The sequence below is a fragment of the Hyla sarda genome, chromosome 6, assembly GCF_029499605.1.
Source record: "Hyla sarda isolate aHylSar1 chromosome 6, aHylSar1.hap1, whole genome shotgun sequence".
Classification (NCBI taxonomy): domain Eukaryota; kingdom Metazoa; phylum Chordata; class Amphibia; order Anura; family Hylidae; genus Hyla; species Hyla sarda.
The window spans coordinates 238,649,415-238,662,391 of NC_079194.1; the positions used below are offsets into that span (position 1 = coordinate 238,649,415).

The 12,977-nt window shown below is 46.5% G+C and overlaps 1 protein-coding gene across 5 annotated transcripts in view; it reads left to right on the plus strand.

The window, feature by feature from the left end:
* Window positions 1-12,977, plus strand: part of VWCE (von Willebrand factor C and EGF domains) — a 153,693-nt gene that overhangs the window by 101,138 nt on the left and 39,578 nt on the right. For all 5 annotated transcript variants that reach the window (XM_056526735.1, XM_056526736.1, XM_056526738.1 and 2 more), the window contains 4 exons: window positions 5,485-5,570; window positions 5,756-5,873; window positions 6,589-6,674; window positions 7,017-7,113. In XM_056526735.1, the coding sequence (XP_056382710.1) occupies window positions 5,485-5,570; window positions 5,756-5,873; window positions 6,589-6,674; window positions 7,017-7,113 (387 nt within the window). The remainder of the gene's footprint in view (window positions 1-5,484; window positions 5,571-5,755; window positions 5,874-6,588; window positions 6,675-7,016; window positions 7,114-12,977) is intronic.

The window sequence follows — 12,977 nt, forward strand, 5'->3', positions numbered from 1 at the left end:
GTAGTGTTTTTAGGGTACAGTCGCACGGGCGGGGGTTCACAGTAGTTTCTCGCAGGCAGTTTGAGCTGTTGCAGAAAATTTGCTGCAGCTCAAACTTGCAGCCCGATACTTACTGTAAGCCTCCGCCCATGTGAGTGTACCCTGTACATTCACATTGGGGGGGACATCCAGCTGTTGCAAAACTACTACTCCCAGCATGCGCAGACTGTACATGCTGAGCGTTTTAGTTTTGCAACAGCTGTAGGCACACTGGTTATGTATCACAGAGTTTGTGACCTTACTCAGTGTTTCAAAACCAGTGTGCCTCCAGCTGTTGCAAAACTACAACTCCCAGCATGTACGGTGCATGGTGTAAGGTGACTGCTGGGAGTTGTAGTTTGCAACAGCTGGAGGCACACCGGTCGTGAAACACTGAGTTAGGTAAAAAAAAAAACTCTAAGTTTCACAACCAGTATGCCTTCAGGTGTTGCAAAACTACAACTCTCAGCAGTCACCGACAGCCATTGGGCATGCTGGGAGTTGTAGTTATGCAACCAGCAGATGCACCACTACAACTCCCAGCATGCACTTTAGCTGTTTGTGCAAGCTGGGAGTTGTAATTATACAACAGCTGAAGGTACACTTTTCCATAGGAAAAATGTGCCTCCAGCTGTTGCAAAACAATAAGTTGTGGTGGTCTGCCTCCTGCTGTTGCATAACTACAGCTCCCAGCATGCCCTTTTTGCATGCTGGGAGCTGTTGCTAAGCAACAGCAGGAGGCTGTAACTCACCTCCTGCTGCTGCTCCATCGCAGACTGTCCCTCACCGCCGCCGTCGCTCCTGGGGCCCCGATCCCAACATGGACGCCGGGGATCGGGGTCCCCAGCACCCGGGGTCGTCTTCCCGCACCCGCTCACGCCCTACGGAAGAGGGGCGGAGCGGGTGCGGGAGTGACACCCGCAGCAGGCGCCCTGATTGGTCGGCCGGTAATCCGGCCGACGAATCAGGGCGATCGTGAGGTGGCACCAGTGCCACCTCACCCCTGCATGCTCTGGCTGTTCGGGGCCGTCAGAGACGGCCCCGAACAGCCAGTAATTCCGGGTCACCGGGTCACTGGAGACCCGATTGACCCGGAATCGCCGCAGATCGCTGGACCGAATTGTCCCCGACATGGGGGGGCATAATGACCCCCCTGGGCGATATGCCGGGATGCCTGAATACCGGAATTCCCACGGGCGTATGGATACGCCCTGCGTCCTTAAGGACTCGGAATGCAGGGCGTATCCATATGCCCTGCGTCCTTAAGAGGTTAAAGGGGTACTCCGGTGGAATTATTATTATTTTTTTTTTTAATCAACTGGTGCCAGAAAGTTAAACAGATTTGTAAATTACTTCTATTTAAAAATCTTAATCTTTCTGGTACTTATTAGCTGCTGTATGCTCCGGGGGAAGTTATTTTCTTTTTAATTTCTTTTCTGTCTGACCACAGTACTCTCTGCTGACACCTCTGTTCATGTCAGGAACTGTCCAGAGCAGGATAGATTTGCTATAGGCTTTAAGGATCGACTGATTATCGGTTTGGCCAATATTATCGGCCGATATTCACGATTTTGGACGTTATCGGTATCGGCAATTACCTTGCCGATATGCCAATAATGCCCTGCCCCCCGCCCTGCCCCGTCTGCCCAGAGAACGCCGCCGCCGCTGCCCCATTGCCTCCCCCATCCCTGGTTTTATAATTACCTGTTCCCGGGGCCTGCGCTTCTGGCTCCTGCGGCGTCCTAGTGGTTGGACTCAGGAGGCCCCCAGGACAGGCAGGGGGAGAGAAGCAGGTGGTGGCGGCGGCCTCTGGCCCCTCAAATGTAGTGTGTAGTTTTAAAGCTTTCTTATTGTTATATGTGTATAGTGTAAGCAGTTATAGTGGTGGAGTAAACACACAATTAAATAAGAATAGTAAGTGGAAATAAAAATAAATGAGAAATTACATTCAGATGTGCTGACTCCATTATAGCCATGGTAGATCAGGTCATAGTATGCATGAGTAAGGGGGCGTACCCCGAAACGTCACATCAGACCTCTGCTAGACTGTTATGTGTATCGATGCAAGACTGCTTGTAACATCTACTTAAAGGGGTACTCCGCTGCTCAGTGTTTGGAACACACTGTTCCGAACGCTGGAGCCGGGAGCTTGTGACGTCACAGCCGCACCCCCTCATGCCGTCATGCCCCACCATACCAGCTGTCATGGCCCATCCCATAGACTTTCATTGAGGGGGGCGGGCGTGACTGCATGAGGGGGTGGGGCTATGACGTTACGAGCTCCCCGCTCCAGCGTTCGGAACAGTTTGTACCAAAGGCTGAGCAGCGCAATACCCCTTTAAAGGGGTACTCCAGCCCTAATACATCTTATCCCCTATGCAAAGGATAGGGGATAAGATGTATGATCGCGGGGGTCCCCACCCATAGACTTGCATTGAGGGGGCTAGGCATGATATGATGTCACACAGGGGTGGAGTGATGTCATGACACTCCGGCTCTGTGGTCGTTACGCTACACACTCAGAGCCTCACAAACGTAGGTGCGCAATGACAGATTGCGGGGGTCCCCAGCGGCGGGACTCCCGCGATCATATATCTTATCCCCTATCCTTTGGATAGGGGATACGATGTATAAGGGCAGGAGTACCCCTTTAACTCCTTGAGGACTCAGCCCATTTTGGCCTTAAGGATTTTCATTTTTGCGTTTTTCCTTTTTTCCTCCTCTCCTTTTAAAATCCATAACTCTTTTATTTTCCCCCCTACAGACCCATATGAGGGCTTGTTTTGGCACAACCATTTGTACTTTGTAATGACACCTTTCATTTTAACATAAAAGGTACCTCAAAACAACGTATTATTTGTGGGCAGAAATGTGTATGAAAACAGCAATTTTGCAACTTTTGGGGGGTTTGGTTTTTATGCAGTGGACTTTATGCTACAAATAATCCATTATCTTTATTCTGTGAATGCAGGAATGCATAAACAGTGATGTATGGGGACAAATTTTTTGTGCCGCGATCTGTAATTTTTTTATCGGTACCATTTTTGTTTTGATTAGATTTTTTGATCGCCTTTTATACATTTTTTTCTGATATATGATGCAATTAAAAATCAGTAAGTTTGGTGTTTGTTATTTTTTTACGTTTACGTCATTTACCTTGCGGGATCATACCAAATATGTTAATTTTTTAATTTCTTTTTTTGTAAAATGGAAAAATAAGGATAATTTTATTTTTTATTAGGGGAGGGGTTTTTATATAATTTTAGAGACTTTTTTATTTTTAACTTTGCATAGAAAAGTCCCCTATGCGGACTAAAAAGTGTAATCATAAGAATGCATTCACTTTATAATGTTATGTCTATGGAATAGCATTACACAGTGTGATCTGCTATCCACTAATCTAGCCTGGCATAACCAGGCTACATTACTGAGTCGGTAACGGCGGCAGGAGGCAGATAAGGGGACCCTTCTCTGCAATTTTAGCTTACTAAACAGTGGCATCATCAGGGGGGGGGGGGGGGGCGGTAAGCTCCTCTAAGCTACCGCAGATCTTTACTTTAACTTTAGACACCAAGATCGGCATTAGATCGGTCTAATCATTGAGTGTCTGGTTACTGATAGTAGCCGACACTTACTGCTCTGAAGCGAGCGCAGCTCCTGCGCTTACTTCAAAGCCACTTAAGGCATTGGGGTGTACAGGTTCGTCCTGTGTCCTTCAGTAGCAGGGTATGAGAGCATACCTGTATGCCCTGCATTCTTAAGTGGTTAAAAGAAAACTATTAAATCAAAAAATAAAGAGAATGAAAAATGAATTTGTCTAACCATGAGTGATGCTACGCTCATTATTTATAACATATTATTTTTAGAAAATGTTATAGCCCATTAAAATTAGACCTTTGACATTTAGTGACCAAATTTTTAAGCTCTTACATATTAACTTTTTATTGTTTAACCCTTGAAAACTCCGGTCAGCTCATTGAAGTCAACGGATTTCAGCGCCGGTTCGGCTGGGGTACGGGAGCGCACGGTTTTCCTCTCCCCCAGTCGGATCCGGCACCCGTACAGTGAAAACGTGGTGTGCATGCACCCGTAGCGCTATGTACTCTCAATACTGACTGTGCAGCCCCTTTGCAAGTGATCCTAGAAAGAAAACAAAGTAACAGCGCTGAGCGCCTCCTCAATAATGATAATGAAGTTCAAGGCTCTATGGCCGTAGCTGAATAATGACCCCGGGCACAGCTATAGATGGGGGAGAAAAGAAAGTTAGTGGTACTATGTACCTCTCACCCTTAGCATCCTAAGAACATCATGATCACAGTAAACTGTGTCTATCTGCGTACAGGGTGGTTGCTAAATTGCAGACCAGTCCAGGCAGCGAGCAGATGCTGTATCCAGGTGTCTGTGTCTATTAGCCGGTGCGTTCTCGTGGTGAGATGAGCACAATAATGATGCTGTTATGTGGTCCCTGGTAGTATGCGGGTGCTATAATTCAGTGACTGGTAGCACAGTGACTGGTAGTGACTGGTAGCACAGTTAGTGCCTGTCATTTTGCATTAGCCATCTTTGAAGCCAACCCATGAGCTGTGCTTGCAGCGAAGATGGTGAGAAATGACTGCTAGAAGCAGCCCGGACTCCTTTCTAATCCTAAGCAGCAGGAATTGTGAAATTGCTGATTTCGGTGGATTTGGGGCTGGCCATTCGTTGCTCTAAAAATACAGGAGCCTCAGCCTATGGCATAGCATTGAATAGTGTATGCGATAAAATTATTGCATGTAATAGTCCCCTATGAGGACCAAAAAATAGTGAAGAAATAATAAAAACAAAATGTAATAAATGGGAATACCCCCCTACCCCCACAATAAAAGTTAAAATAATCCCCTTTTCCAAATTTTCTAATAAAATTATGTAAATAAAAAGAAAATGTGGTATCGCTACGTACAGAAATGTATTAAATTATACTGTTAGTGAAACCCCACAGGGAATGGCATAAACATAAAAAAACTAAGTCCAGAATTGTTGATTTTGGTCCCTTCTTATACAAGAAAAATTAAATAAAAAGTTACCAAAAAGGCCCATTAAAAAAATAAAATAAGTAATAATAAAAAATTTTCATCGGGCCCCACAAATAATCTATTTTCGGCCTCGCCGGAGATATTATGGCAGAACTAATTATGTATTTACAAAGTTCAATAGGTCCCGCACAAAACGAGCCCCATAGGGCCCTGTAGGCGGAAAATTTATAGAGTTATGGATTTTAAAAGGCACGGAGGAAAAAAAAACAAAAAAACACTTAAATGAAAATTTGCTGTGTCCATAACCTTAAAACAACCCCACATCAAGAAAGAATTAAATTCCAGAGAAGCAGCATACTGTTATCGGGTCTTGCATTCTTTCAGTGATGTGTAAATCAGATCCTGCTGTCTTGCACTAACTGCTATCTTGGTTTTTGACATACTTTTATTGTAGATGGATGTGAAGTTCAAGGAAAGCTTTATCCTCATGGTGCCAGGTTTAGCCGGGATGAAAACGGATGCACATCCTGTGTGTGTCAGGTCTGTTCAACTACCCCTCTCTTTGCCCAATGTGTTTGTTCTTAAAGGGGTACTCCGCCCCAGACATCTTATCTCCTATCCAATGAGAAATGTTTCTTTGGATAGGGGATAAGATGTCTAGGGGCGGAACACCCCTTTAATTGTATGTATTGTTAATTTCTTTTATTTACTTATTTTACATTTAGAATGGAGCAGTAGAGTGCTCCTTTGTTCCGTGTCCCAGCTTAGAATGTCCTAGAGAAGACTGGGTGCTGGAGGCTGGACAATGCTGCTTCAAGTGCCAGGAGCCACCACAAAGCACAGGTACGGGAAATGTAATAAAGTTCATGAAGACTGCAAGGTGCCGCTAGTGGTGCTACAATCCAAAAAGATAACTGTGTAAAACTATACAGAATTCCGGAAGCTTTTTTTTTTTTTTTTTTTTTTTTAGGAAGCTTTTCTATGTAGAGGTGATGGGGTACATCATAACTATACTCACTGGGAGGCATGCTCCAAAGAAAGCTGCTGAAAAACCCCCAGAATGTTTCTAGCCCTATTTTTTGACAGTTGTTTTTTTTTTTTTTTAGGGTCATTTATAAATATCTAATTTTCCCTAAATTTGTGAATTAATAAAATGATATTCCATTACCTTGAGAAACAAACTGACTATATGACAAAAAATCCTATTGATGTAACACACCAGGCTTAACATATTCACTGTGTTATGCTTAGTGCAGGGCATGATGGAGTAGGGCATGACACCAGGTTTGGACTGTCCCACAGAGGAACAAGTGGATCTCTTGGTGGGCCCCTAAATGCCAATGAGAAATGTTTCTGCATTTTGTACAAAATTGTGGCAAACATGTACAAGTTTTTCACAAATCACAGTAAATGTTTGCTGCTTTTGCTGCATTTTGAAGATCTACAAAGTGTAAACTGTAATATTTTGCATGGTGGACTCCAGTTTTACTGACTCCAGGCACCCTTGTCCAGTACTGCACGACTGCTTGTTGTTTAACCCATATCACTGTACGTTTAGGTTGTCCTTTTGATGACAATGGACTTGAGATTCCTATTGGGCAGATTTGGTCTCCTGGAGATCCTTGTTCCATCTGCATTTGCCAGGTGAGTTGAAATATGATCCAAGTAGAGTTTCATAATTTCCCATGTTTTTGCTTGGGTTTCTTGTGGAATGGCTCTGTGTGTATGGAGAAATCAGATTGCTTGCCCTATGGAATGACAGGAAATGATGTAAATGATGACAACCTCTATACATCGATGCAGAATATAATGACGCTAAATAAGCAAAAGGAATAAATGGATAAATCTGTCACTGGAACCGATAGCTGTATATTACAGTGTCACTGCTATTATTTTCTATGCACTGGTTTTGTGGATAAAAGACATGAATATTACTTAAAGCTTCTGTTTACAGTATACAGTCATTTGCATTGTTCTTGGATTTAGGCAGATGGCTCCATTGTGTGCAAAAAGACGGATTGTGTGGAAACGTGTCCTCACCCTATCATGGTGCCGGGACAGTGCTGCCCTGACTGTTCAGCAGGTAACATAAGTAATCTTGGTTAAAAATAAAAAATAACAAGAGTCAGCCCTTGTGTCCAGCTTTAAGGTCCAATGGTACATACTGTGTCACAAGACCTACCTGGAAGGGAGTGGATCCTGTGAGTTTTAATAGATTTGGCTTAGGGCTAAACTGGGGAGCGAAGTCTCAGGGATTCCAAATGATTACCCTTTAACCCATATACAGTGATATAGACTTTTCTGCAAGAAATCCTCATTTTACCATCATGAGAACTGTCTTTGTTAGCAAGAGCTGTAGAGCTATATAGAGGCGTCTCAGGTGGGGGTCATGGCGCCACTCTCGGGGAGAGCTGAGGCTCCATACAGATGATCCCTTATCCTTTGGCTAGGGAGATACGTTTTTCTCCACGAGACTACTCCTTTAAGAACAGGAAGAACATATAAAGATACAGAAAAATGTTACCACTTTTAAGTTTAGCATACCAATGTTCTTTAATAGATTAATGTGTATGACTTTATCTAAGGGGTGAACTACTTAGTTTTTATTGCTTACATGCCCCAAACATATTCCACAGAGCTGTACACAGGTCACAGATTACATCAATTCACACTAGTTCTCGTCTCCACTGGTTGGAAAAAAAGAACCTATAACCCTCTTGAACCATGGATATTGCTTAAGCCATGGGCTATTATTTTCTTATTCCTTAAAATGTTCATGTAATTTGCAAAAACTTTTTATATAATATAAATAATAACATTATATGTATATTTATAAAATACATTGGTTAAAAGGTGTATATTTTTAGGTGAAAATATGCTGAGAAACACCGCTATTACCCTTGTTTCACTGTGAGGAAACCAATACAAGAAGTGAGGGTGGTACAAGTAGAGCTCTCTGCAGGCTCTTGGCTTGTCATTCATCCTGCTGTGGGACCCGGGGGCGTGTCACAGAGCCTCAGTACACAGAGCTCTGCTTGTCCTCAGTGTACAGAGCCCTGCTTGTCCTCAGTGTACTGAGCCCTGCTTGTCCTCAGTGTACTGAGCCCTGCTTGTCCTCAGGGTACAGAGCCCTGCTTGTCCTCAGTGTACTGAGCCCTGCATGTCCTCAGTGCACAGAGCTCTGCTTGTCTTCAGTGTACAGAGCCCTGCTTGTCCTCACTGCACAGAGCCCTACTTGTGCTCAGTGTACTGAGCCCTGCTTGTCCTCAGTGTACAGTGCCCTGCTTGTCCTCAGTGTACAGAGCCCTGCTTGTCCTCAGTGTACAGAGCCCTGCTTGTCCTCAGTGCACAGAGCCCTGCTTGTCTTCAGTGTACAGAGCCCTGCTTGTCCTCACTGCACAGAGCCCTGCTTGTCTCTGTGTACAGAGCTCTGCTTGTCCTCATTGAACAGAGCCCTGCTTATCCTCAGTGCACACCGTATCCTCAAGCTTATCGCTGCTTGTTTTCAGTGCACAGAGCCCTGTTTGTCCACAGTGTACAGAGCCCTGCTTACCCTCAGTGCATATCTTATCTTCAAGCTTATTCCTGCTTGTCCTCAGTGCACAGAGCCCTGCTTGTCCTTACTGCACAGAGCCCTGCTTGTCCTCAGTGCACAGAGCATTGCTTGTCCTCATTGCACAGAGCATTGCTTGTCCTCAGTGCACAAAGCCCTGCTTGTCCTCACTGTACAGAGCCCTGCTTCTCCTCAGTTCACAGAGCCCTTCTTGTCCTCAGTGCACAGAGCCCTGTGTGTCCTCAGTGCACAGAGCCCTGCTTGTCCTCACTGTACAGAGCCCTGCTTGTCCTCACTGCACAGAGCCCTGCTTGTCCTCAGTGCACAGAGCCCTGCTTGTCCTCACTGTACAGAGCCCTGCTTGTCCTCAGTGCACAGAGCCCTGCTTGTCCTCAGTGCACAGAGCCCTGCTTGTCCTCAGTGCACAGCTTATCCTCAAGCTTATCCCTGCTTGTCCTCAGTGCACAGATCCCTGCTTGTCCTTACTGCTTGTCCTCGGTGTACTAAGCCCTGCTTGTCCTCAGTGTACTGAGCCCTGCTTGTCCTCAGTGCACAGCTTATCCTCAAGCTTATCCCTGCTTGTCCTCAGTGCACAGACCCCTGCTTGTCCTTACTGCATAGAGCCCTGCTTGTCCTCAGTGCACAGAGCCCTGCTTGTCCTCAGTGCACAGAGCCCTGCTTGTCCTCAGTGCACAGAGCCCTGCTTGTCCTCAGTGCTCAGAGCCCTGCTTGTCCTCAGTGCTCAGAGCCCTGCTTGTCCTCAGTGTACAGAGCCCTGCTTGTCCTCAGTGTACAGAGCCCTGCTTATCGTCACTGCACAGAGCCCTGCTTGTCCTCAGTGCACAGAGCCCTGCATCTTGATTAGCCTACTGTCCTTGACAAAGCCAGGTTCTCTGGTGAAACATTGGGGAGGATGGTGAACATTTTTTAGACAGAGACTCTCTATGGGAAGGAGAACAATAATGAAAAGATGAGCCATTATGGGACCATATAAAAATTCCTGACATCAGAGCTATATGGTAGTGGGGATAGGATACCCAATTAGGGATGTTATGGAGGGTATGTAAGACCCCCGATGAGTTATAAAGGAGTGAGAGACCTGAAAATCCCCCCCATATTCAACATCTTTTAACCAGCAGATGCTGGTATAAGAATCAGGGGTGGTGCCCAGTGGCCAAGAAGTATACTTCTCTATTATCCAACACCATAGAGAGTCTCTGAAAGTTTTAATCACTGGTTAAATCCATTCACTAATAAATGGTTTTAAAGCATATCAATAAAAGAGCGCTTTTACTGAGACCCTAGAGAAGGGTACTAGTCCCCGAGGAGGATTAGCCCTCCAAAGGGTTTTGGAATTATTGTTTAGTTCACCCTAGGACTCATGAGGGATTAGTTGATGTTGAGTTCCTAAAATGGACAGGGATGTCAGCAGAGAGCACTGTGCTCGTGATGTCAGCAGAGAGCACTGTGTTCCAAAAAGAAAATTATTTCCTCCGTAGTATTCAGCAGCTAATAAGTACTGGAAGGATTAGGATTTTTTAATAGCAGTAAATTACAAATCTGTTTAACTTTCTGGCACCAGTTGATAAAAAAAATAAATAAATTATTTCCACCAGAGTATTCCTTTAATGATTTAATGATGGCCTTTATCTCTTCATTGGTTCTTGGCTTGTGTTATGGATCATAGTTACTTAGTATGGTTAAAAAAAAGGATGGGAAAGGAAATGGATAAAATATATGTGTTAAAGGAAAACTATCATCAGTGTCATCTGAACTAACCTGTTATAAAGGCTTGTGGTGTGGGTGACACTGATTAATGTTATTTATCACAAGCGGGTCCATCGCTCTGTTGAGACATTATTCTTAATTTTTGTTCATGTAAATTAGCAACTTGGGGCACAGCTGGAGTTCCCAAGGCTTCCTCATGCTCGCTGACGTTATTGCTGTTGGTTCTGTGCTCTGCTTGGCTCATAAACATGCATATGCTCCCTCTTCTTCCTTGCTCTGTTTTAGGTGCTACTGCGCATCTTCTGCTTCACAGCGGCAGCCCTCTTGGTGTACCCAAGAAGCAGCACAAGCGCAATAGTACCTAAAACAGAGCAAAGAGGTAGAGGCAGGATATGCATATTTTTGAGTCAAGTGGAGCTTTCAGTAGCGGTGATGTAGGCCTGCCCGAGAACCCCACCTATGCACCAAGCTGCTAATTTACATAAATAGAAAAATAAAAATTACATTGCAACGGAGATGCGGACCTGCTCGTGGTAAGTATGATTTTAATAAGTGTAACTTGCACAACAAGACTGTACAACAGGTTAGTGCGGGTTACATTGACAGTTTTCCTTTTAAGGGCACCAGTTGCAGTATCCAGTGAATAGCTTAGGGGGGCTGATCACATACTTGTTTACAGCATGATGATCGGCCCCCCTGTTGAGTTATAGGGCATTGTAGTCCCTCCTCTCTGACTGATTCAATAAATTTGTCATAAATTTGATTCAGTAAATTTGAGGGTGAGAGAGGGGATGTGGCCTTGTCCTGTACAGTCACTTCACAAAACCCAGCCAACCACAGCTCATAAGAAAATAAAGTCCCGCCCATCTGACAGATTCACGGAATCTTGAACAAAGAACTGTTACGCCTAGCGCTCCGGGTCCCCTCTCCTCCCCGGAGCGCTCACGGCGTCTTTCTCCCTGCAGCGCCCCGGTCAGTCCCGCTGACCGGGAGCGCTGCACTGTCATGGCCGTCGGGGATGCGATTCGCACAGCGGGACGCGCCCGCTCGCGAATCGCATCCCAGGTCACTTACCCGTCCCGGTCCCCTGCTGTCATGTGCTGGCGCGCGCGGCTCCGCTCTCTAGGGCGCGCGCGCGCCAGCTCTCTGAGACTTAAAGGGCCAGTGCACCAATGATTGGTGCCTGGCCCAATTAGCTTAATTGGCTTCCACCTGCTCCCTGGCTATATCTGATCTCCTCCCTTGCACTCCCTTGCCGGATCTTGTTGCCTTGTGCCAGTGAAAGCGTTTAGTGTGTCCAAAGCCTGTGTACCTGAACTTCTGCTATCCATCCTGACTACGAACCTTGCCGCCTGCCCCCGACCTTCTGCTACGTCTGACCTTGCCTCTGCCTTGTCCTTCTGTCCCACGCCTTCTCAGCAGTCAGTGAGGTTGAGCCGTTGCTAGTGGATACGACCTGGTTGCTACTGCCGCAGCAAGACCATCCCGCTTTGCGGCGGGCTCTGGTGAAAACCTGTAGCCTCTTAGAACCGGTCCACTAGCACGGTCCACGCCAATCCCTCGCTGACACAGCGGATCCACAACCCGTAAGCCGAATCGTGACAGTAGATCCGGCCATGGATCCCGCTGAGGTGCCGCTGCCAAGTCTCGCTGATCTTCCCACGGTGGTCGCTCAGCAATCGCAGCAGATTGCCCAACAAGGACAGCAGCTGTCGCAGTTGACCGCCATGTTACAGCAACTTCTGCCTCTGCTACAGCAGCAACCATCTCCTCCGCCAGCTCCTGCACCTCCTCCGCAGCGAGTGGCCGCTCCTAACCTCCGCTTGTCCCTGCCGGACAAATTTGATGGGGACTCTAAACTCTGTCGTGGATTTTTGTCCCAGTGTTCCCTGCATATGGAGATGTTGTCGGACTTGTTTCCTTCAGAACGGTCTAAGGTGGCGTTCGTAGTAAGCCTTCTTTCAGGAAAGGCCTTGTCTTGGGCCACACCGCTCTGGGACCGCAATGATCCTGCCACAGCCACAGTCCAGGCCTTCTTCGCTGAACTCCGGAGTGTCTTCGAGGAGCCAGCCCGAGCTTCTTCTGCCGAGACTGCCCTGTTGAACCTGGTCCAGGGTAATTCTTCAGTGGGCGAGTACGCCATCCAATTTCGTACTCTTGCTTCCGAGTTATCATGGAATAACGAGGCTCTCTGCGCGACCTTTAAAAAAGGCCTATTCAGTCGCATCAAGGATGTGCTGGCCGCACGAGAGATTCCTGCCAACCTCCAAGAACTCATCCATTTGGCTACCCGCATTGACATGCGTTTTTCTGAGCGACACCAAGAGCTCCGCCAGGAAAAAGACTTAGATCTCTGGGCACCTCTCCCACAGCATCCTTTGCAGTCTACGCCTGGGCCTCCCGCCGAGGAGGCCATGCAAGTGGATCGGTCTCGCCTGACCCAGGAAGAAAGGAATCGCCGTAGAGAAGAAAATCTCTGTCTGTACTGTGCCAGTACCGAGCATTTCTTGGTGGATTGCCCTATCCGTCCTCCACGCCTGGGAAACGCACGCACGCACCCAGCTCACGTGGGTGTGGCGTCTCTTGGCTCTAAGTCTGCTTCTCCACGTCTCACGGTGCCCGTGCGGATCTCTTCTTCAGCCAACTCCTCCCTCTCAGCCGTGGCC